The sequence below is a fragment of the Vanacampus margaritifer genome, chromosome 5 (genome assembly GCF_051991255.1).
Source record: "Vanacampus margaritifer isolate UIUO_Vmar chromosome 5, RoL_Vmar_1.0, whole genome shotgun sequence".
Taxonomy (NCBI): domain Eukaryota; kingdom Metazoa; phylum Chordata; class Actinopteri; order Syngnathiformes; family Syngnathidae; genus Vanacampus; species Vanacampus margaritifer.
Window position 1 is genome coordinate 17,734,146 of NC_135436.1, and position 26,542 is coordinate 17,760,687.

Genomic DNA, 26,542 nt, shown 5'->3' on the forward strand with positions numbered 1-26,542 from the left:
CGCGGCAACACGATGAGCAGACAGAAATTAGCCTGCGAACACAACAGTCACTCCTCCGCGGGAGTCCGAGCAGACTTGTCATCATTGTCTGCTCTCTGAATGTGGCTGTGCTGATTTTATGCGAGAAAGATTTCAATCCAGTTCAACTGAATGACCACTTTATCTCAGTTTCAACTGAAAGCATTTGGCGTGGCGATTCATTTTTCTCAGCTGATGGATCTGGACTAGACAGATAGACTGTTTTTAATTTTAATGACTTGCTACACAGACATTCATAGGCCCATTTATCATGTCTGTCTCTGCTCACCTGACTAGAAATGTGGGCTGCGACAAACAACAAACTGCTCCTAAGAAGCTCCCATGATCAGACACATTTTAGTTTAGTCATGACTAATAGTTTACTACCTTGACTTAGACAGGAAGATCGGCATCATGGATAGCTAGCTGACATATGGAATTGACTGATTTCAAGGTCAAACTTTTGCCACGCTATAACCTCTTTTAAAGGGGAAGTCAAGCCCAAACTGAAATACACCCATTTTTAACCATCTCAGGAGACGGCCATTTTGTCATTTACTGTCACTTACTGTCGACTGAAAATGGCATCATAATTGCTCAGGGCTCAAGTAATGACCAATCGGGGGCTCACCTGCTTTCTGAGTTTGAGTCATGTGACAAGCCGCAAGCCGAGTCGTGATTGGTCGGTACCTGAGCCTTGAGCAACTGTGATGTCATTTTCTTCACTCAAAAGCAAATGGCAAAATGGCTGCCCTCACAGACGGATAAAAACGGGTGGCTTTTGCAGCTTAATTCATATCTCACAAACGTAATAATAATCATAATACTGTGTTTAAGATAGTGGGCCTGCATAGAATTTTTTTTTAGGGGGGGCCGAATTTCACTATGAGTCTCATTTAAGTGTAAAGTTAGTGGTAATGTAATTACAATACAAATCTAAACAATAATAATAATTTTAATATAATAATAATAATAATAATAATAATTCTCATGTTCTTCTCTTAGCACTGACAAAGATCTAAAGAAAAAGAAAAACATGTGTAAAGTGTATTCTTTGTTTAGCCTTCTGTTGTGCCCAAAATCAACATCACCTTTCAAATTGTCCTACCTCAAAGGAATGCAATTGTATTTTGTTGAGAAGGAGTGTCTGCTTCTTATTGGCAAAGGGTTGATGATTAGATAAAGTGCCTCCAGTGTAGTGGAGCTGCCATAATAATACCTGTGACCTGATTTATTAGAGCTCAGGTGGACGTTAATGATCACATTTATTAGTATGTATCTTCTTTTTTTTTTATGATGAAGCAGCAGCGTGAGCAGGAATTAGTAATGCGAGTTGTTGACAAAATCCATCTGACCACAATGCGCCTTATTTGGAAGCCCCATCCCCCTCTCATTCTGTCATAACACAATAAACTGAGCTCTGATGTCTTAAAAAGGCTGCAGTTGCATGGAGGTGCTTGAGGAGAAAATTGCGGTGGCTGGCAGCGGCGAAATACAATTTCGTCTCGCTCAAGATGGATTCCACTGTGAGATTTCCGAGGACCAGTACAGAATCAAAATGGAGAAGCCGGGAGGGAGGAGAGAAAAGAGGGAGAGAAGCAGCGGGGAGTGAACAGCTTCGGAATAGACGCTTGTCTTTTGTTGTGGCCGCTACATTATAGTTGAAATGTGTTTACCTTGTCGCCCTTATAACTGTCTTGCTAAATAATGTGAGGCATACACTAATTTAAATGAAATAATACACACAGCCAGCAAGTCTCCCAAATGGATATTTTGTTGTCTTTTTGCTTTTGCCCCTCCCCGCCTCCTCATGCCCTGAGAAGATGTCCTCCCACTATTGTCAAGCACGCTCACATGCACACACGCTGCCGGCACCTAAACACACACACACACACTTGCTCACGGTCACACCCTCCCTACACTTCCCCTCCACCTTCATAAATTTCACTTGCTCCGAGGATATTCCACAGCATGTAAACCAGTAAAAGCCCTTCAGGACATCAAATCCGAGGGATCTGTTGTCTATTCTATCTAGGTCAACGCTTACAATAGCTTTGCCGTTCCTTCGCCTCTGCCACTTTGCTCTTTATCCTCCCCACAAGGTCTCTTATCATCAAAAATGTAAGCATATTAAACATGTTTTGCTTTTCTTCCATACAAATGAGTCTCCAGTGGAATATTTAAGAAAAACTTGAGCCGTTTGATATAATTACTGTGGATTTGAATGCATCTTATTAACATTTTATAGCTAATTGCTGTGGACTTTGTTGTTGTTAACGTGCTGGTGTTGCATATGAAAATCTGAGCAGCAGCACAGCCATTTAGTGTGTGATAGTTTCATGTGTAAGGTATCGGGGTTGACATTATGTGACCTTAGGGAGGTGGCATCTAATTTGTTAAGCCACACAGAAAACAGAGCTCCATGCAACTGCTTGCACATGCATTTTTCATGGAAGCTTGAAGCAGCTTTAGCCATTTTGTCCAAAAATCACAATAGTAAATTTTCAAGCTGCACCAATTTGCAATCCAAATAACCGTATCTGTATTTTGGAGGCATTTTAGTTACTGTATCCACATAGTGCTCAGTATGCATACACAGTACGTCCTTTTTTTTTTTGCTAGACAAAATAACAAGAACACCCACTGTTCAATTTAATCAACTAAATTGAATCACCCCATTTTTATCTTTTTTCGCCCACAGAAAGCCTCCGTTTGTTCTACTTTTGTATAAATCACCCTCACTGCCTTCAGCCTTTGAGTGCAATCAAAACAACTCACTCAGTGGAATATAATCTACAGACGGAAACCTTGCATACTTCACAAATCACAATCAAAAATCGTTTGCAGGATAAGTACAGAAAACTCCTGTTTTTTGGACAAATTTTTGAGGGGCTTTGTTTTTTGGAGTATTTTTTTTTTCATTTTCAGTTTTTCTGAATATTTTTTTTCTGTCAAAAAAAATTCCGAAAAACAGGCTGAAAAAAAAAAATTCAGAAAAACACGAGGAAAAATTACTAAAAAAAACAGGGATTTTTTTTTTAACAGGAAAAAAAATTATTCCGAAAAACAAGAAAATATTTTTTTTTAAACAGAAAAAAATACTCAAAAAATAAGGGAAAAAATATTCAATAAAACAAAAAAAATACTCTAAAAAACAAAGCTCCCCCACCAAAAAAAATTAGTCAGAAAAACAGGAGGAAAAATTACTCAGAAAAACAGGGATTTTTTTTTAAACAGGAAAAAAATAATCTGAAAAATAGGAAAATATTTTTTTTAAACAGAAAAAAAATACTCAAAAAAATAGGGGAAAAAATATCAAATAAAACAGAAAAAAATACTCTAAAAAACAAAGCTCCCCCCCAAAATTATTCAGAAAAACAAGGATTTTTTTTTAAAACAGGAAAAAAAAATATTCAGAAAAACAGGACTTTTTTTTCTTCCTAGTACGCTCGCGTAGAACATAATATACAGTCTGACGATTCGGCATTTAGTGCAGTGGGAAAACTGACAGGCATTACACTCATTTTCACAGTCTAACTGTGCACATCAAGTGAGTTCTCTATCTTTCGGTATTGTGGTAGACGAGCACAGATAGAAAGGAGCATTTGCCTCGTGTGCTGTTGTGGGAGGGAACAGAGCCGACTTGTTTTGACATCCAGTGAAAGGGGTTCCCATCATCAATCCCTTTAAATTCAGCACACAAGACTCTGTGTAAGTATGGACGTAGATGACTCCATTCAGTCAAGTTGCACTTGAGGAATTATCATTTTATTATTTCACATTAGTGGTAAAAAGAACAGTCAGTCATAACCAACCATTCACACCAAAGGGCATTTGATCATAGCAGTACTAGTTATTATTTGATATATCAACTCTGATCACTTGGTTTTGCTTTCTTTGTTGGTGTGTTTGTTGCAGGACAAAGATATCTCATCACACCTACAGGAGCCTTGTACATTTTGGACGTCCTGCCTGAGGATGGGCTGAATAACTACCGCTGCACCACACGTCACCGCTACACTGGGGAGACTCGACAGAGCAACAGCGCACGTCTCATTGTGGCAGGTCTGTAATAAGTCACACTACAATAATTACGTATATATTGTAGTAGAAATGCGTTGAGACATAATGATTATACTGGCATATATTCTGTGCCAATATCATTAGTGGGTCGCTAGACTTTTTTAAACATTATGGTCAAGAACCAAGGTGGTCATTGCAATCCGTTTAACTTTGACCCTTTGTTCTTCAGTCCATTTTGGGTACAATTACAGTGCTTACGTTCTAGTTTTTGGTGACATGAGAGACAAACTCACAAATATTCATATTATATGAATGTTTAGACAAACAAACTTCAGTTGGTGTCAACCAGATTTGTACATTCTCTATTCTTTCCTCCCATGTAGCCCCACCCTGCGCCAAGTATTGAGAAAATCAGCTTGTAGTTTGGGTGTAATCCTGCGAACCGATAAGGGGACAAAGCAAGGCGTGTAAAAACAAAGTGTCCTTTGCCTAATATGCAAGATTTGTGTGTGGTACAAGTGAAGCTTAAGCAGTTTATATGGCTGTCCTCTGTATGATGATAGTTCGACAACTCAAAAAAGTCCCATTTAGGGTGGCCAGATTTTCCAAATTAAAAGCGGGACACTACAATTTTGCTGAAAATCAAGTATACACTACATTTTCAACAGGAATGATTGATAACAAATTTAAGTCAATCTGGTGACCAGTGGTTGTGATATTAATTTAGCTAATGCTACATGTTGTAACATTGGAAATATGCCGCCAGAAAAGCTCAGTTTACATTGGATCTAGCCAGTGACTGAAGTAGGAGTGTTAGAAAAAATCGATTCGGCAATATATCGCGATATTACAGCGCACAATTCTCAAATCGATTCGATATGCGGCCGAATCGATTTTTAAACATAATTTTTTTATGGGACTATTCAACAAAACGTCTTAGGGTTAGGATTCACACATTAAGCGTGGAAGAATGTTATATTAATGGAACATTAAGCCTTAATATTTTATTTCAGTGCTTTTCAAACATGATACAGTCTACAACCTGTTTGTTAAATGCAGTGGCTCAGTTATAAGCCTGAATTTTGAGAGAAATAAACACATTTCCGTACAAATCTTACAGTGTACATGTACAAGTTTACTGATTAGTATTTTCAAAATTTGAGTTAAAAAAATCGCAATAATCAATTTGTAGATTCATATCGTGATTAATCGGTATCGAATCCAATCGTGAGCTATGAATTGTGATACGAATTGAATCGCCAGGTACTAGGCAATTCACACCCCTAGACTGAAGCATTGGGCTAGTAGGACTATATTTCCCATGATTCTTAGGCATGGAAGCAGGAAGTATGCTGCATTCAAGGAGGGTCGGAAGTCGGACTTTCTAATCTCAGTTCCGACTTTAAATTTTGGTCCTCAAAACACATTTTGATGTCCAGCAAACTTGCCTTCTCGCAATTGTGGTAAATGTATGTATTTATCTTATTTAATAAACATTCCACACAGTTCTGTAGTTCACGGTATCATTTCAAGCAGGAAGATCGCGGCATACACGTACGTTGTGTTACGTGAAGTTATGTCGAATATTTATGAATGAAGAAAGCGATCTAGTTTTACACTCGAGTAAATTGTGTTTTACCATTCACAAAGGGGTCGCCATTGTAAAGTGACATCACAAAGTTCAAGGGGGCGTTCACGTACACGCTTCCTGGTTTGAAGTCGGATGCAACAGTAGTTCTAGTATGTCTAAAACTAGTGATTAGATGCGGAGGAGAATGAGAACACAAAGTGAATGTGAAAGTAAATAGGAATGGATTTAACAGTTAAATTCCATTTTAAGTGGTTTAATCTTATTTTTAGCTATGTCAACTGTGATTGACATACACATGGCCCAAACAACTGGCTTGCTGACGGGCTTAAAAAATAAACAAAAAATCGGGACACCGGGACGGGACATGCATGAAAGTGTAACGGGGTTGTCGGAATCCGCTGGGACTCGGGACACAAGGCTCAAAACGTGTCTGGTCACCCTAGTACTAATCCATGGTGCTTTCTTGAAGTTGATTGTCACACACATTGTCTTCCTCACAAAGAAACAGTTCACTTTTAAGCACAATATTCACCCACACAATCAACATTGTATCACTAATGAACTTTAACACTGTTTCCAGACCCCACCAATGCCGAGCCATCCATCTTGGACGGCTTTGACCACCGGGACGTGATGATTAATCACCGGGTGGAGCTGCCCTGCAAGGCGTCCGGCTACCCGTTCCCCAAATACCGTTGGCTCAAGGACAACAGCCCGCTGGAGCCCGACAGTCGTTTCCGCCAGACCATCACCGGTTTACTGATAGAGAGCACGCAACCCAGTGACTCTGGGACGTACGTTTGTGAAGTTTGGAACAGCTATGGCAACGCTGAGGTCATGGGTCACCTGCATGTCAGACGTGAGGCTTTTGATTCTTTCGAAAGTTGCGTTGGGCAAAAAGTTTGAAGTTGACCGTAAACCTCCGTTGTATCCTCAGAAACCTTGAAGGCGATGGTCAGTCCCCGGAAGGTGAAAGGCAGCGTGGGTAGCAAAGTGTCTCTGTCCTGTAGCGTGAGCGGCTCCGACGAGTACGAGTTGTCGTGGTACCGTAATGGAGAGATCATCTACCCCGGCAACAACGTCCGTTTCACCGGTCTCAACCGGGAGAATCTCATCATGGAAGGAATGTCAAAGAGCGATGGCGGGGCCTATCAGTGCTTTGCCAGCAAAGGCAAAATGTCCGCTCAGGACTTTGTGCAAGTCATCCTTGAAGGTACCCAATGCGCACACACACAACAAATTCACATTATAGCAATCAATGCAAGGTTTACATGTTAATGGCATCCTGCTGTGACTCTCTGCTACTGGCCACCATTAGTATCATTATCCCTGACTACACTAAGACACACAAAAAACACATGCACGTAATTTGGAGGTTAGCTCGGCAGTGTTGCTCAGGCAACAACAGTCTCCTGTGGCCATGGAACTGCAAAAAGAAGATATTGATCATCTATAATCATGTGCAGCAGAACCAGATTATCTGAGAATAATGGGTGGCAGATATTCCAAAAGGCAGTTACGCTTTTTGTTTGCCAACGGAATGAAAATGTAAAAGGTGTGGGCGTCATCATGTTAAAATTTAATAAATACAGAAAAAAAATGCTGCTCATATGTATCATTGTATTTGTATTAGTATTGCATTGAGTTATCTAAAATCAAGTTTAAGGGCCCCATTTTGGTCTAATTGTGCACATTTTTGGTGTTTTCTTAGTTTTGGTATTTTGCTTGACTATTTTTGCACCATTGAGCGCCGTTGTGGGATGGAACTCAGCCAACTCCCGGCCATTCAAAGCGGCTCCCCGCATTTACATTTAAAATCAGGGTGGTTGAAGTGCACACAGGCCTTGACGGTGGGGCAGCATGAATCAGTGGGTAGTGTTGTCCTCTCCCAACCCTGAGGTTAAGGGTTCGATCCCTGGCCCTTGTGACCATGTCGATGTGCCCTTGAGAAAGATACTGAACCCACCCCCATTTGCTCCTGATGCTTTGTCAGCAATAAGTAAATTAGGATGCCTTGTAGGTGGAAAAGCACTACATAAGTAAAAGCCCATTCAAGCCCATTTGATATTGTGGAAGCAGAAATTGATTCTCTGGGTTCCATGCATGAGCAATGAATTGATTTTTACAATAATTCAGAGGAATTGTTCCATGCTGTTGTCATGTTTCTGAATGAAATACAATGACATGCACCACACACGTCTGCAGAACGCTGAATCAGTCTGCCCTCACCTCGATCAAATCCAAATCCAAATGACACCACCTGCGCCACAAGTTAGACCTTGATCTAGCGAGTCTAAAATTAAGTCTACTTTTTACCACCCAATTGTCAGATCCGCAAGGGGCACGGCGGTCTACTTAATTAACAAACATGTTAAATTAGTCTTGCCCCAACATGAAATTGTAGATGTGCCTGTTTTTACGCTGAGCGTACCAAAATAGGGCCCTCGGATTTTGTTTTGTTCCAGCTTGAAAGTGTATCGGTTGAGTTTGGTATGAACAAAATATTGTAGTTTTGTCCAATTTTGCCTGCAGTATGATTTTTTTTATAAGAAAAACAATACCCACTGTGTGCTCTGTGGTAAATATTAACACATTCTAAAAATAATCAATGGAATATTTTTTTTAATATTTTCTATCAGCAAGAGTTACAGGTGGTGATTATTTCTATCCACCCAGTACCCTGGTAATTGTGCCCTGCAACTAACGGATAGCCTGCCTCCATGTTTTATTCATCAGCGCATCCCCATTTCGCCTTGTCATCCTCCGCAGATGGTACGCCAAAGATCCTCTCCTCCTTCAGCGAAAAGGTGGTGAACCCGAACGAGCCCGTCTTCCTGGCGTGCAACGTCAAGGGCACGCCGCCGCCCCGCTGCATGTGGTCGCTGGACGAGGACCCGGTTATCAAAGACAGCCACCATCACCTGGGACACTACGAGAGCCACGAGGGTCACGTGGTCAGCCAGCTCAACGTGACGCACACGCAGGTGCAGGACGGCGGCGTGTACCGGTGCACGTGCAGCAACTCGGCCGGCCTCGTGTACCACCAGGCTCGAATAAACGTAAGAGGTGCTTGTCAAATCAGCTCCTCCAAGAACAACAATACACATACTTGTCTGTCTTTCTGTATATATGTCTGGCTGGCTGAATGCTGCACACGTCTGAATGCTGTGAGAGAGACGTGAATTTAGTTTGTTTGCATTTGGTTTCACTTTTTTTTTTTTTTAGTCCAATGTAGCTTAACAACATTCGTTCATTCGTTTTAGTTGTAATTTTTTTCTGCTCTTGACATAATTTTTTCATTAGCTTTTATTGTGCTCGTTCGTATCTTCGGGTCAAATGGATTTTCCTGGTTTGCTGCACATAATCTGGATATTGCTTTCCAAAATGGGCGACTTAGCAAATAGCCAAAGGACATTTCGTCTCCTTACATGAATGTATCTGTTGTGTGCTTTTGTGTGTGTTTACAAGGGCGTTCATTTCTACAGTTTAAGTTCAGATACTCCACTTTAAAGCGACACAGAATGTATTATTGTTCTGTGGCCGAACAGCAGAAGCAGAATTAGAAGAATGATTTCAATTCTCCCCTCAGATGTTGAACACTTTAATCTGCATGTCATTCGGCTGCCTTCTGCTAAGAGGAAAAAATTGAGAGCTAAGTAAAACAAACCCCAATAATTCCACAATATGTTAATGGCAAGAATCACATGTGAAGCTGTTCTTTGTTTTATTAGCACTTCATTTTGTTGTTTAATATCCCGACAATGAAAATTTGACTGTTTTGTGTGCACATCACTGCAGCAAGCGTCACAGCTCTTGCAGCCTAACACCATGACTAGTAAATGTCCTCATAAGGAGTTCTTTCTGAACCACTCTCATTCTCAGGCCGCGCCAGCATCCGTTCGATGAAAAACGTCACCGCCATCGCAGGACGGGATGCCTTCATTCACTGCCGGGTGATTGGCTATCCTTACTATTCCATCAAGTGGTACAAGAACTCCGCATTGTTGCCGTTCAACCATCGACAGCGAGCCTTCGAAAATAACGGCACGCTGAGGCTCACCAATGTGCAGCAGGGAGACGCCGGAGAGTATAACTGCAAAGTGATGGTGCAACCCAACAAGATGGACTCCCAAAGTGTCCACCTACGTGTGAGAGGTAAGTTCGCCTAGTGTTTTCATGTTTTTTCTTGTTGTAAGCAACTTTTGAACAAGAAATTTGAACATGTTTCAAAACTTTTAAAGAATGTTCGCGAACCCTGACATGAAATCAACATTTTCTAGTGTTGCAAACGTTCGCCCCTCAGTGGGATACAGGCTTTAAAAAACAATTAATACAGAATTAAACTGCCAAATAACCTGGCATACAGAGGCGGTTCTGGCTAGATTTGCACCCTGGGCAAACAATCCCTTTTCTTAAGTTAAAATGAGAAACATGTAGGCTACTGTACTGTAAAAAACGAGTGTGAGATTGATTTGTGTTGAGGTCATTTTTCTGCCACTAGATGGCATAATTGCATTTGTAAGACATTGGTGACAGCTCAGATCATTTTTCTTTTCATATTAAGAGCTATCTAACCTTTAACATGAAGTAACTTATTTGTTAATTTAATTTTAAAAGTGTAAAAAACAACTTGACCCCAGTTTCCACAAGTATATGCATTATTATTACGGCTAAATTTTGACGTGGACGTGTCTGCTGCCTTGCGACTGGAATTCCCCCACAGGCTTTCCAAGTAAGGGGCGGTCATTAATCACGGGTTAATAAAATTAGTGGCGCTAAAGGAAGTTTAAATTAACTAAAAATGAACGCACTAACTTTGACACCCCTAGTTATTACTTTAGCTAATGTTAGATGATACCTTGGTTGACAGGTCAACAGCGCTAAACAAGTCAATGCACTCACCAATATCCAACCCTTTTTGTTCTTTCACGGTAGCTATTCGAAGCCGACTGTGCCGCTACCTTGCGCCGGTCTGCATTGTAACACTGAAAATATGCCGCCAGAAAAGCTCAGCGAGTATTAGGCCCGAGTGACCGACGACCGCAGCGTTCGGCTAGTAGGAATACATTTCCCATGATTCTTAGACACAGAAGCAGGATGTAGTTCTAGATGGGGTATGACAAAAACAGGCCTGCTAGAGATTAGATGCGGATGAGAATGAGAACACAAACGTGAATGTGATAGTGAATAGGAAAGAATGTAACAGTTAAATTCCTTTTCAATTAGTTTATTGTATGAATCACTATGACAACTGTGTGATTGCCGAAACTGGTTTGCTGACGGGACTTGAATGATTAATTAATTAATTAATTAATTAACATAAAATAAAAATAAAAATAAAAATAAAAATAAAAATAAAAATAAAAATAAAAATAAAAATAAAAATAAAAATAAAAATGGAGCACAACTTGGGACACAAGACTCAAACGGAACTGTCTCGGTTAACAGTGGATATCTGGTCACCGTGTCCAAAGTGCATCACAGAGAAAGGTAAAAGCAGACAGATAAACAATTAAGCTCACACAGGAAGGAAAGCAGCTGTAAAAAGATTGCATATTCATCTCAAACTAATAAATGAGTCTACCTGCTATTCGTCAGTTCATCAGGCTAGCTGATGAAGACTGTATCTGTGCTAATGATATCACGGAGCTGATCTCCACCGAGATCTCACAAGCTGTAATTGGAAAGACGAAAGAGGGCTTCCCCATTATGCTCCATTTCCTTCCGTCTGATCAGTACGCGAGGATGCCACCGCCACATTACACTTTGTCATGAAGCGATGGGAGCAGAGGGAGAGAGAGAAGAGTGAGAACGCAAGAGAGACCGATGATATAAAACAACGCTTCCCAGCAGTGCCATGCTGAGCGAATGCATTTGTTAATTTCAAACCGCTCGTGCTTAAAATACGCGGCGGTCTTCGGGGATCCTGGGGGTCCATTATCTCCACTTTGTTGAGAATTAAATAAGCAGCTAAAGTGCTGCTTATTTTCACCGTTATTTGATCTTACTGGACACTCAACCACAGATGACTTGTGCGATTGCTGATGGTTTCCAAGAGACAAGTTAAATACAGTTTATTGCATAACGCTGGCCTATTATGTTGGCGGGTTGCCTTTCTACCCTTGATTTCATGTGCTATTCTTGCCATTGTTGATCAATTTGCTAACCACCCACATAAGAGTGTGGGATAAAGTAATTATGGTCCAGATTGGTCCTCCTTAATCACTATAATCATTTAAATAAGCAGGCCATTTGGGAACATATGCTATGAAAGCATATTGTACAGATGAGATAATATATGCTGTAGATCAGGGGTGTCAAACATACGGCCCGCTGGCCGGATCAGGCCCACAAAGGGGTTTAATCAGGCCCGCGAGATGATTTTGTAAAGTAAAAATTTTGGGGGAACATCGGACCAATTGATCAGCCGGCCAGAATCAAAACATATAAATTTGTATTTTCACAAGCAGTCCTCAGATGAGCAATGCAACTTGATGTCAATATTTTACACACAAGTTAAAGTTACGGTTTGTTTAAAAAAATCAAAAAATCAAATAAAATAGACCGACATAAACGTGTTAAATACGACACAAATACATATGACAAGGATTAACCTCCTTATAACTTCATTAACTGCGCCACACAATGCATTCTGGGAACAATATACATGCAAAACAGGTAGATTTAGTATGCTCGGAACTGATACAGGCAAAGTGTTGCCGCGTTCCATTTGCATTTCTGTTATTTTTTGGAACAATATAATTATAGTTGAGCCCCATAATGTAGGGCTAACCCACAAATAGCGAAAATCTGCGTATAATTGACGCCAATTGTTTTTAAGTTATCAACCATGATTCTACCGATCCGGCCCGCTTGCTAATATATTTTCCTCCACGTGGCCCTTGAGCTAATATGAGTTTGACACCCCTACTGTATATGATTATCAGGAAGCTACACGTTAAGAAATAGTGTCACAGCATGAGTCAATTTCTAAAGTACCCCACAAGGCCAAAAGATGAAACCTCTCCTTCAACAACTTCAACATAACTATTTGTACAATTGCCTCAAAAGATCTTAAATGCAAAGTGAATGTCAACATTTCAAATGCATATTGAGTGCTTTATTTGAAATCTGTTACGTTAACGTGTAAAGGCAAAATCATACAAACTCTGTCCATGTCCATATCTCTTTGACTGCCAAAAACGTTAAATAACGTTTCGTAAAATCCTATGGAGGAGTGCCAAAGACGTTAAAAGACGTTTTTTTTTTTTTCAAAACAGGTGAAACTAACCATTTTCTATTGTTGATTACTCAAAAACGGAATAAGGTAGAAACAAACTTTTTTTTTTCTGATGGAAGATGAGAGTCCAATCTTGTTTTGGCAGTATGTGTGTTAGTCCAAACACATAATTTTCTATGGACCTTGAAAGATCAGTCAAAATGCTTAAAATCGGCTGGCACCCACGGCATCCCTTTTCTGAAAACGTCTGGCAGTCAAAGAGTTAAGAATCTAACGGCAAAGGCAGTGCTTTGGGCACACCTTAAACCTAAAGACTGCTCTCTTTTAAGACCCTGAAGGTAAGTACTGTATGTAATAGGTAGCTAAGGAGGTGTGTTAAATGCAACAATCCAAAGTTCCTTGATGTCATGTTTTTGTGTCGTCTTGCGGGTCCAAAGACATAATGTTCCACATTGAGAATTAAAAGCAATTATTGCGGTATTCTTTGCTTTTCAGGTTCTTTATGTTCCTTAAAAGACCTTTTCCAAAGCATTGTAGTTAGAAAATTACAGGATGTCATTGAATGTAAAGGAAAATGCTCTCTGGCAGCTGAAATTATATCTAATTTTAGATTCTCTTCCTTTGTGTGCCCTCTCTCTCCACTCCTTTCCACTCATCTTTCTTTAGTCCCTCCCTACATTCAGCCCTTTGAGTTCCAGCGATTCACCATCGGTCAACGTGTCTTCATCCCCTGCGTGGTCATGTCAGGCGACCGGCCTCTGGACATCACCTGGCAGAAAGATGGCCGACCTATCCCGACTAGCCTGGGCGTGACTGTGGATAACATCGATTTCACCAGTTCTCTGAGAATCTCCAACCTGACGCCTGACCATAACGGCAACTATACGTGCATTGCTCGCAATGAAGCGGCCGCTGTGGAGCACCAGAGTCAGCTCATTGTTCGAGGTCAGGCCAGTGGGGACTTTGCACTTGGGGCAGTCCACCACCAGATACTATTGTGTTATTTTATATTTAATACAGAGCAGAGATTTGATTATTATTTTTATTTTTTTTATAAATATTACTCACTATACTTACTCGGCTGACCATGGCTCCATTATCTAGACAAGGTCCCACAAGATCCAAGTATCTGGTCAGCCCGGGTTCCAACCACGCAAAGCCTAACCCTAATGGGTGACCTACACCATGGTTGCTCACTGGTCGAGTTGAATCATCATTGCCAAGTCATTGTACCATTTAAGGATACACAGCTAGAAATGACAAATATAAACATGCTAACATTAGCTTGCAAGCTAACGCCCAATTCACACTGACTGCGGAACGACCGCCGCAAGGAATGGAAAGCATTCGAGTCTGCGTGTCAATTCACAACAGCTGCAGTTCGGCGCATATGTGGGATGCGGCGCTGCGGCAACCGTTCTATTTTTCCTGGAAGCCGCATGCAAATTTTTATGAAGCTAAAGAAATTACACCAGTCGGACAGGAAGTGGAGCGTCGGCATCAAGGTAGATCTGGTATATTTCAAAATAAAAACGTTTGCGAACTAATTTTTGGGGGGAGGGAAGCTACTGTAGCTAACTACATAGCATGACATGAGTTGGACAAAACAACCTATTGGTAGAAGAGCCATGGTAGAAATCTCAGAAATAATGTCCAAAAGTTTGACTATTGTTTACCACGCCGCGTCGGTTCCGCAGTCAGTGTGAATTGGATGTAATGTTAAAAGTTAAAGCAATGTTGCTGTGTTTTAGCGCTGGACACTGCAATTTTATAATACACAATCTCCATTTTGCTGCCGTCAATCTTCTCTCCAATAAAATTGTTCTAATGCCATGGCCAAAAGCCACATGCAAGTAAATACAGGAGACACTTCTGTTCGTTCTCCTCGGTGTTGAATGTTTAGCATCCTATGCTAAGACTGCTATGTTCAATGTACTGTGGTTTTCCCAGTTTCACTTTGTTGAGATGAAATACGGCAAAGCGAGTGGTGAGCCGGTACTGTGTAGTGGAGAAGCCATTAGCCTGTGTCTGTCTGTTTCTACCTGCTCGGTACCCAGGAGCATAAATGGTAAATTAAATACACAACCCAGATATCCGATAGGGCAGTTTGGTCTTTGAACAGACATTAGAATTAAAAAAAAAATAGTATGAATGAACCACTTCATTTACTATATGATGTGTGTGCCTGTGCAGTTCCTCCTCAGTTTGTGGTTCAGCCCGAGGACCAAGATGGGATCTATGGGAAAACGGTCACTCTCAACTGTTCTGCTGAAGGATACCCACCACCCACCATTGTATGGGAGCACTCCAAAGGTACGATGGATGCCATAAAAGTCACCTCAAATACCCGACAGATGATTCATTGGTGGGGATTTGTATTTGTTTTTTTTTTGTTGTTTTTTTACAGATGAGTAGGTTCAGTTGTGTTTAGCTGGGTGGTGCACACGGGTGCGTGCACTTACACACATGGAGTGCTTTGGGCATATTCATACACTGATGCTTGCACAAGCGCACACATCCATCTGCTCCATCTAACACGGTCTTGCAAGGTGCCACCCCCCGAATCCTAAGAGCGTTATCGCTGAGAAAGACCCCATTATAGAAAAACAGACAACGCATTCAGATGCAGAAGAACAATAAGGCATCCTGGCGTACAGACAGGAAGGCAGCAGGTGAGTTCAGCCACTTAAGCAGAGCACATGAAGCGAGGTCCCAGGTGTTTGCTACCTCATCCATATAACCAGGGTTGAAAGCTTCGTCAACAGAAGGACGGCAACCAATGGGGATTCGTGCAACTGTGCGTGTGACCGTGACCATGTGTGCGCATGCACTTGGTGCCATGATCAAACGAATGAAATGTCTGTTTTTCAACCTTTGATGGGATTTGTGTCTGTGTGAAAGAAAGAGAGAGATAGAGACAGACAGACAGACATTCCTATAGGTTTGAGGCCTTTGTCACATTTTCTACAAACGTAGTTTGTTCAGGGAATGGCGGCGTGGCTTCCTTTTACAGCAACCTTAGTAGCTGAGAGCCAGATGAATGTCGGTGGGAAATATGGAAGTGTAAGTAAAGGTCAGCTGCTATTAGCATAACAACCAGCTCTGATTAGGTATGCAAAATCCATAATTCAAGGAGGAACACGTGGCTTTGCGCTCAGAGCCAGGGGAACAGAAACAGAGTCACCACTTGACCCTGTGCTCTCCAGGCCACCTGACTGCCTTTTAATTAAAAAGAAAAACACACACACACACACACAGCTCACTAAATGGTCTGATCTTTACATGCTAACGTCAAGCATCGTCTTTAATGTCTGACTCGGTTCAAACGCCTTTTACCGTAAATGAATGTTTCCGGGGGCTCTACTGTTCTATCTGCTCTACATTTAATACTACTCTTAGATAATTATATAAATCTAAGGCGAGCAATTTGTGACATTTACGTCAGCAAGACTTCCAAACATTGTTTGTTGTCAAGACAAATCCATGTTATTGTGTCTGCTAAAGGGACATGACGTCATTTTAAAGTCATTAACAACAATAATTGTCCTCCTGTTCCATCTTAGATACAAACAATAAATCCCGGGAGTTGTCCACTCACACATGCATATTATTAATCCTCGTCTAAATACAGTCAATCTGACTGGCAAAGCCTCACGTTGAGACTCTCCCTCTGCCACCAATCTGCCGCCTTGTTCAACATGAGCATTACGTCCGCTCTGATTGCATCGCGTCGGCAGCTCAGCTCTCGACACTGCGCTCGGCAGCTGTTGGCCGGTTTATGGGTTTAGACCCGGTGTTAAGAAACATGTTTACAATCCTCCCAAAAGCTGACAGGCTTTTGTCGTCAAATCTGTAAACACATGTGCTCAAATGAAAGCACACACAGCGGGCATCATGATCATCTAGGTTCGGCTCATGCCAATATCTGACATGTACCGGTATTTAGGAACTCCCTGGACAATTCATTAGGTTTGCAAATACGACCAAGTACAAAATCTGTAGGCTATATAAAATCAAACTGATTTAGGTTTGAATCGGTACTTAACTCACTCACTGCATGCCAGCCAAGTGAAAATAGATCGTTGACGTCTATAGTCGTCAATGGCAGTGAATGATTTAATTTGTCTCTGTTAACTAACTAACTAACTAACTAAAAAGGAAAATGGTAGCTAGCTACTTTGTATTTTTGCAGGTGTACGAAAAAAATCCGCTTGTAGCCTGGTCCACCATATTTAAAAGATCAAGATTTAAAATGTTTGTTGCATTATTTTGCCAAATTTTTTGCTTAAATTAGTTAATTGAAATTTGATTTTGTAAATAGAAAAACATTAAGAAAATTTACAATTTAATTTATATTTACTACACAAAATATTTGTAATTTTGTGTTTTTACAATAATATTAAATAATAATTTAATTTATATTTACTACAAAAAATATTTGTAATTTTCTGTTTTTACAATAATATTAAATAATAATTAATTTAAATGAATTTAATAATTCAATTTAATATGAGGATGGAATACACTTTTATCATATAAAATAATCCGTTTTACATATTCTATATCCACATCCTAAAATGACCTGGTCAGTGGTTCAGTTTAAAAAATCAAATATAGCCCTTGAGCACAACATTCCTGGCTGCAGACTGTACAGTACCTCTTTCCATGTTCCAGGTGCAGGCGTGCCGCTGTTTCAGCCCATCCTCCTGAACAGCGGCTCTCGCATCCAGCAGCTGAGTAACGGTTCCTTGCTGATCAAACACGTGCTGGAGGACGACAACGGCTTTTACCTGTGTAAGGTCAGCAACGACGTGGGTGCTGACGTCAGCAAGTCCATGTACCTCACTGTCAAAAGTAAGACTCTCTTACCTCACATCAGATGATGCACATTTCTTTTTATAATTTTATGACATGAGGGTTATCGATTTTTAAGTCGTCTTGACTTATTCCCATTCACTCACTTTTTACAATTTGTGAACAAAAGTGAAAAAGTGAGGGGTAAGTTATCCATGTCCTGAAGTAACAAAGCAGCCCCAGACCATTACACTTTCACCACCATGTTCGACTGTTGTTATGATGTTCTTTTTCTGAAATGCTGTATTGCATTTACGCCAGACGTAACGAGAAACATAACTTCCAAAAAGTTCCGCTTTCTTTTTGTCTAACCATTGAATATTCTCCCAAAAGGTCTTGGGAATCATTCAGATGCTTTCTCAATTTGTGGATAATGGCTCTCGCCATGGTTTGCTGGCATACTTGAAGCTGTATGAAGGACTGATATATGTCAGTTACTTTATTTCTCATCTTCGCTTGCATTTCTTTGGATCATGGCATTTTGCTGCAGCTTCCTGAGATATTTTGAAAAAAAGATGTTTGTGTGTATTTGTTTAGCATCTTTGACCTTGGAGACCCGCTAGTTAGAACATCTGCCTCACACTTCTGAGGTTCATGGTTCGAGTCTCGGCTCTCTCTATCCTTCCTATAGGGTGTTTACTCGATGTCCACATACTCCAGCTGACTCCCACATCCCAAAAACTTGCATGTCAGCTTAATCGAAAACCCTAATTTGTCCTGTACAACTGCCCTCGATGGACTGGTGACCAGAAGCCAAGCAACATATCAAGTGATTTTGCGCTCATTTGTGAGTGACAGGATTTAAAAAAAACAACAACATATCTTTCTTTCGTTTGCGCCTTGGCAAGATAGTAACTTCATTACATCAGAAAATCTTCTAAATAGGATGTGAAAAATGTTCTGTAAAGTAGCTGAGCCTCACCCTCCCCTGTTAGCTCCAAAGATAATAATCTGTGTAGAGATACCCTGCGAGAGAAATATTTGACTATTAATACTGCCTGGCATGTTATGGATATTCATGTGTCAGTGTAATTACGCCTTGCAGTGCACAAAGGTTCCGATCCGCTATGCTGCTTGTGCCTCAGCTGCAGGCGCTTACACAAACATGCGCTCTGACTATCCATAGGTCACTTTCATGACTACAGCAGCCAGTTGCTATGCAGCAAGTGGACCTGTGCCTCTGACCCTGTTTCTTCCACTTTTCACTACCCACTGAACAAACACTGGCAGCAACTGTTTTTTTTGTTATATATATATATATATATTTTTTTTTTAATGCATTACAATTTTACCGTGTAGTATGTTTAGTCCACGCACTCAAAAGTGATTGTCGGAAGAATAAAATGAGCTTAGTGTATCTATAAGTTAAAGTGATTAAATTGTTGAAAAATAAAATGTTTTTGTCGGGGGAATAAAAAAAAAAAGTGTTTCAATACGTTATTTTTTTCAAGCGAATTTATGGATTTTTTGTGTCTCATATGGCACATGCAGTGCACCTAGTGCACGCGCGTGTGAGTGTGTTATAAGAACGTGGCATTCTGTGCATCTCTCTCTCTCTCATTTAAATCTGTCAATACATCAATTAGAGGTTGACAAGGTGCTCCGGGGAAGAACAGACTGCATGTTTATCTGCTTAAGCTGCGATCTCCGGCTGCCTTTCCTTCCACCAATAAGAGAAAGATGAAAATGAAAAACAAGACATTATTTTACAATTTGCCCTTGTTCCGTTGCTGGCACCTGTTCAAAGTGGACAAACCCAACAAGCCACTGTTTATTTGGCGCTCGCAAATCATTGTTTTAGCGCTTATTGGCAAAGACAAGACTAACAAAATGGTTTTACTCTTAAATGAGTATGAGTGTGATGCATGGCATGACTGTGTGCCTCTGAGAATGCTCAAGTGTTTGTCATGGTTTTAAATAACAGTGAGTCCTCCAAAGAGACACAAGTGTTATTGTGGTTCTGCTGATAATATATTATTTTATAAAGCATAAAATGTTGTGAGCTAGTGAGTGGCTAGCATGTCTGCCTGACAGTGGATAGGTACCCAGGTTTAAATCTCAGCTAAGACCTTCTTTGTCTAGTTGGCATAATATCTCTGTGCTTATAGGCTGTAACTGAGGATTCAAAATTGGGGACGGCAATCTTTTGTATTCCTGCGGAACCTTGAAACAGCCAATGTGGAATAAAGTTTTGACTGGGCTTTGTCCTTGGAACATGCCGCAATGTAACATATTGATAAAGTTGTTGGAACGTATTAGCTAAGCTAAATGCTAAAAAGGGGAAAACTATACAAATTACAAATAAACAATGTTTATTTGTATAATTTTCACTGTGAGTCAGTTTCCTGTCCATCTGCTATGCCATGAGTGCCTGTGCTACATAATTGCACATGCGCATGTCAATACCCTGTGGCATTATGGGAAAAAATGCTTTTCGCGTCTAGTTTATGTTTTACCAATATATTCAAACCACTTTTGCAAGACAGTGGAATGGCTTTCTTCCATCTCTTGCTTTTTAACGCATTCACTCCCAGCCATTTTCACTGAAGCAACCCCCTTCACTCCCGGCTGTTTTACTAGATTTTGACTGATTTTACAAGGCCAACAGAATATTCTGTTCTATTGCTATAAAATTATGGAACCTACCGAAAAATGATAAGAGCCTCTTCTTTCATCAGGAAAAAAAAGTATGTTTGTATCTATTTCAGTTTTGCAGCAATTAGCATTAGAAAATAGCTAAGTTTCATCATTATTCACATTTGTGATAACTACTATTGCTTTAAGCAACCTATTCATGTCAGAAGCTGTATCAAAGCCTCCTGTATGCTCTAGTATAAAAAAAAACACTGTAAAAAGAAAAAAGAAGAAGGTATAAATACGTTTTAGGGAGTGCAGGACAAAGTACTAAAAAACGTATTCATACGTTTTTGGGGTTGAACGGGCTAAAAGTGAAATATCGAGACATTTAGTTGACTGATTAAAGATGTTCTATGTCTTTGTCTTCAAATAATTCCATACAATATATGAGAAGAATTGTGTCTTTTCTGCTTGGTCCTCTCTCACAGCTGAATCATTTCTCATTCACTTTTAATGGCTATTTAATATCCCCAAATCAATATCAAGTTTTTGGATTAAGGAGAATGATAAACAGTTAAGGAGCAACACAAACCACAACCACAATAATAAACATGATGTTGAATTAATACCCATCTTACAGTGCCAGTCAATACTGAGCATTTATATCTTTGTAAAGGCGACAGTTTTAGACGTCTCCTTCATGTAAATTAAGTGGTTAGTGCAGATTTACCAATTAAGTTTCAACACAATGGTAAAAGATTGCCAAGAAATTATCATGTCCAAGTCCCTCAAATAGACACGGAGCAAACACCAGCCTCATCAGTTTGAACTCGCTTTGCCAAGACTTCAGATTTAGATGGCAAAAATAGCCATTAAGAAGCAATAACATTTAGAGAGCAAGCTCTTTTAATAAAACTTAAAATTCATAGTTGCTATGCAAAATAAATCGGCAATTTCCTTCACGGGGGCGTTGGAAGGGAGATGATGGTGTGGGGCGGCAAAGAGGAAGAAGGAGGGGCCGCCAGTGAATAAGAGATGAGCTTTAAACGTCAGCCGTCTTAAGCCTGACACGTTCCATCATCATATGCACACACAAACCCACACATTCATCATCCGCTTCAGAGGGATTTGAAATCAAGATATTTTAAATTGAATAATACATTACAGTACTTACAGTACATCTGAAAATATAAATACTTTTTGATTTTATATACTTAGTAGTCGTTCAACGTTTATAACAATATTATTAACAATTTATTACACGTTATGGGTTTACCCCTGTTCTGAATTGGTTTGCAATCATTTTCCTTTTTTATCCGGTGTGCAAACATGCATGTCATACACAATGTGTGCGGGCGTCCATTTCCTGCCAAAGTCTTTATTCGGGCCTTTCTAAAAGAACACCGGCGTGTGTGTCTGTCTTCATACACACATACGCATGCGTATTCAAATGTGTGCGTGTGACACCAGCACGCCCAGCGGACTTATCTGCTGCGTATGAATAATCAAAGCGGTCTCTCTCATCATTAAATCATGGCTGTCCCGGTGAGAGCCTGAGGAGGCGCATGGAGCGAGGGAGCGAGAGGGATCATAGTTAGCGCTGCAGGGGTACACGCTCTCTCGCCATCCTCCATCGTGTAGTGTGGCTGAGATGTGTCATGAGCGCAAGTCGCTCTGCTTGCCCACTCAGCCCCACAATGCTACTGCTCACACACACTCATGCATTTGTACATGCAGTGTAACAGACAGGCACTTGCACACAGAAGCATTTATTCAGGAACTTCAGAGGTATAGACCAATTCAGAGTGTATGGAAATTGTTGCTTGTTTATTTTGGGTGCAATTCCATTGTCAGCCACTAGATGGCAGCACACTATTATATATGAATGAGAGTGAAAACAGGAAGTACTTGAAGCCTACCCTAGTTTTTGCTGACAGTGACGACTGTAGGTTCATTTTATAATGTACATCTTTTGGCATGACTACTGATGTATACTGTGAGATGTTAATTAAGGTAGTTCTGTGAGTGGGTGGGGCATTAGATTTTTTTACTGGCATGGCTACACTGTTGTTATTACAAAGACCAAGATTCCTTGCGAATACAAATAAGCGAAGAAGAGGAAAAGGAGACGAAGAAGAGCTTGTGAGCATGCGCACAACGAAAAGCAATCCCCTGTTGATTCGAGGCATTCCAATTGCATTTATATGAACCAGTATTCCGGTTATAAAAGGGGTAACCCAAGGGGCTTATTCGGATTTTAAAAAACCCGATTAAGAGCATATTCCGGTTATTGCGCGTGTTTACATGGCCTTTCAAAACCTAATAATATGGCAATATGACAATATTTGGGTTTTAAAAGGGTTATTACCTGCAAGTAAACATAGTCACTGTTAGTCAAACATGCTAACTGCATTCCACCGTGCTGCCTCAGGACAACAAAAAAAACATAGATAATTCAAAAATATCATAAAAGATCATTTTCAAAGATTATATTCAATTGGTTTATTAAAACAAAGTAATGGTGACTGACTCTCACCATGGCTGAATGGAATCCAATTGGTTTGGGATGAAAACCATACAGTAACAGGAAGTATCTGAAGTCAGTGTTTGTAAATTAACTCATTCACTGCCATTGACGTCAAAAAATCATTTGAACTATTTCTATTAGTTTAACATTTTTTTCCCACTTTTGTTAACAAGAGTATGAAAACCTAAAAAAAAAATAGATTGTACATATAGAACAGATATAAAATTTGTGATTAATTGTGAGTTAACTAGTGAAGTCATGCGATTAATTCTGAAACATTTGAATCGCCTGCGCCCCTCATTTTTAATCATCATCTTTTTTTTAAGTATTATTTTTATTTTGAATAATCTTTTCTTTTAAAAAAAGAAAATATAACAAATTAGGGGCGTTAGGCGATTACATTTTTTTAATCATAATTAATCCCATGAGTTCAATAGTTAACTCACGATTATTCACAAATTTTATATCTGTTCTAAATGTGCAATAAAAAAAATCCTACGTTTTCATACTCTCGTTAACAAAAGTGGGAAAAAATGTTAAACTAATAGAAATAGTTCAAATGAATTTTTGACGTCTATAGCCATCAATGGCAGTGAATGCAGTGCGTTAATTGCCTTCAAACCTTTAGCAATCGTAATTCAAAGTAGATTTGAAAGAATATTGCGATATTTTTAGTGCGTGTGCTTTTTTATTCATCCAATTCCAGATTGTTTTGTGGGCGATACAATGTTGCCTCGGTTTTGTCCTCCGAGATGATGGTGAGATCGAGATTATATTATAATTTCACCAGTGTAGTACTGGCACAGTCCAGACATATTTTGGATATTTTTATAAGAAGCAGAAGGACAATACCTATAATGTGCTCGGAGATAAAGATTAGCACATGCACGCTCTGTGCTCAGAGCTTCAGAACTAATATGGTGTAATCCAATTCAGCAGCTTCACACTTTTTGCCTGATCATTATAGCCCAAAGTCTCTGGACTAATCGGCCTCGTGTGAGAAATATGAAAGAAGGTGTGAGAATGAGTAAAAAGACTCTGAGCAGTCTGGGTGAGAGACATTAACAACAGATACTCATTCTGCTGAATCACACACGCACATGCACACGCACGAGCACACACAGACGAGATGTGTTGATAATGAGTCCGGTGTGTGGTTACGGCACTCCGCCAGACAGACTCCACGCTCAGACCGATGGGAGTTCAGTCAGGAGTCACGGCTTTCTTCTTCGTCTCGGCAGCGTCTTCCTCAAAAAGCTGCACGTTACCGCTCACTGTCATCATCAAAGCAGGCGGAGAGAATTTAGACGAAGTTAGATGCTCGCTGTGCTGAGCAGGAAATACATTTCTTTCTTTCTTTTTTTTAAGTATGTATTTACAAATGATGATACCAAATCAGATCCTCTCAACAAATTGTGTACCAAAAGACTAGCAAATAAATAAATATCGTTCTGCAGAAATTGCGTAGGAATGCTGAAAAGCTGAATGATAAGATTTGAATGCATGTGCTTGTAAAGTAAATTGAAAGATAAATCATTTGAAAATTACACATTTTTAAGTGTAGTTAAATGACATATAAATAAAAAGAAAATGTGAACTGCAATCTGTTAAAGGTTGGGATTTAGTCATTTCAGAGAAATTTTAATCCGTTTCCTGATATGATAGTTAGCTGGTATCAAACCATCAAATGTACTAAATGCGGTCCAAGCGGGGTTTAAATTGAATTGGCTTGTTCAAATTCATGGCAAATGGCGTATTTTTTTTGAAAAGTGTCGTCTGATGCTGAAAGATAACATCATTCCAGTGAGATTATAATCAATTTCCTGATATGATATGTATACATGTATATCAGTTAGCATAACGGCCATCAATAAATTTGCAATGTACAGTCGGAGGTGGGATTCAAACCTGCAACTTCCTGGTTACTGGACGATGTACTTTACCAACTGTGCCACGGAGCAGAATCAGACACACCTGGCAATAGTGATCAGTTGTATGTAAGGCAGTGGGCGTGGAAAGGGGTACTTAGAAAAAGTTCAATGTCAGTCCCATTGAAAATGAATGGGGAAAAGTGGATATTTAACATAAAATTGTGTGAATACTGTAAGTAATGTGGAATCAAACGATATATAGCCTGGGAGTATTACGTGGGAGTTGTTTCACGGCAAAAAAGTGAGGAGAATAAAAATCACAATAACATATGTGGGAATGCTTCAGCAATAAAAAAAAAGAAATACAAAGTAACAACAGAGAGCAGGGCTGGATTTAGATGGCTTTAAAGAAACCTTTATAAGAACCTTGAGCGGGCTGGATGCAGAACTCAAGGAAGACAGCTTGCATGGAAGAAACTTCTGTGCTGAGAGAAATCTACACCAAGGAAACTCGACATAATGTCAAAAATGTCATTCAGTAACTCTCGCTTTAGGGCAATTCTCAATTCTATATGACAGAATAAAGGTCTATATCATAAAATAAAATAATAGTGGCTAGACAAATTAAATGTGACTAATATAGGACCAAAGCAACTGACAACATTATCATATTGTCATCTTAAGGGACATTGTAACAACATAAGACCAGACAAACTAAGAGTGGCTGTTAATTCATCGTCAAACATTATCATAAGAACAGAAAGCACCAACATCATAACCCAATGACCCCATGACCCAACCCAAACCACAGTCATATTAAATTACTTATGTCCCTTTATTTTGTGTCTTTTTTTGTGTGTCTCTAAATGAAAACTCTCATTCAAACGTATGACATGACTCGATTGCTATCATGATCCCAGTCGGTCGCTTTCTCCTTACCAATTGATATTCCCTCTGTGTCTTCCATTTTTAGTCCCGGCCATGATCACGTCCTATCCCAACACTACCCTGGCCACACAGGGGGAAGAGAAGAAGATGAGCTGCATAGCACATGGAGAGAAGCCCATCATGGTGCGCTGGGAGAAAGAAGAACGCATCATCAACCCTGAGACCAGCCGATACATAGTCGCCGTCAAGGAGGTGGCCGACGAAGTCATCTCAACGCTGGTGGTGAGTGTTACAGTCCCAAAGAGTCGGGCCCAAATACAGTTACATCTGGCTAATTCTATTACTAAATTAGTACATTGCCTCCAGATGATCATGGTCATTATTAGCGACTCTCTTCCTTAATCACAGGAATGTGTGTTTTCCCTCTCCAGATTATGCCCACGGTACGCGAGGACTCTGGTTTCTTCTCCTGCCACGCCATCAACTCCTTTGGAGAAGATCGAGGAATCATACAGCTCACTGTGCAAGGTAAAAACACTTCAAATGGGATGATTTTAAAATGTTCCGTTAAACTACAGCACTTGCAAGTATGTATACAGATGTTTTAAAATTGTGCATATAAATATCTTACATGTAAAGCTCTAGTTATTAAATACCTAATTAATTATTTTCCCTCCGTGTTGTTTGTTTTTCCATACGGATAAAGATAAACATAAACAAAATAATTGCTCTGTCCTGTCTGTTTTTGACTCTATTTAGAGTGGGACCAAATATACTCAGTTTTAAAGTAATATTTACACTTGGAAGAGAGTAAAATAAAGATTTGAAAAGGAAAAAAATGAATGAAAGTCACTCAATGGTTGAGGAACGAACTCACAATTTGGGAGACAGCTGATCTACTCCCTGAGCCACGCAGCTCCTGCTGAGTGTTAGTATATCCCTCGTGTCAGCTG

The 26,542-nt window shown here is 39.9% G+C and overlaps 1 protein-coding gene across 8 annotated transcripts in view; it reads left to right on the forward strand.

Moving 5' to 3' along the window:
- Positions 1 to 26,542, forward strand: part of dscamb (Down syndrome cell adhesion molecule b) — a 118,770-nt gene that overhangs the window by 70,259 nt on the left and 21,969 nt on the right. For 4 of the 8 annotated variants that reach the window (XM_077566622.1, XM_077566625.1, XM_077566624.1 and 1 more), the window contains exons 4-13: positions 3,937 to 4,083; positions 6,213 to 6,491; positions 6,570 to 6,845; positions 8,402 to 8,698; positions 9,515 to 9,787; positions 13,539 to 13,817; positions 15,066 to 15,185; positions 17,547 to 17,726; positions 25,675 to 25,871; positions 26,021 to 26,117. In XM_077566622.1, the coding sequence (XP_077422748.1) occupies positions 3,937 to 4,083; positions 6,213 to 6,491; positions 6,570 to 6,845; positions 8,402 to 8,698; positions 9,515 to 9,787; positions 13,539 to 13,817; positions 15,066 to 15,185; positions 17,547 to 17,726; positions 25,675 to 25,871; positions 26,021 to 26,117 (2,145 nt within the window). Of the gene's footprint in view, positions 1 to 2,013; positions 2,140 to 3,936; positions 4,084 to 6,212; positions 6,492 to 6,569; positions 6,846 to 8,368; positions 8,699 to 9,514; positions 9,788 to 13,538; positions 13,818 to 15,065; positions 15,186 to 17,546; positions 17,727 to 25,674; positions 25,872 to 26,020; positions 26,118 to 26,542 lie in introns of those variants that run through there. The other 4 variants (XM_077566619.1, XM_077566621.1, XM_077566620.1 and 1 more) reach the window with 2 other exon arrangements.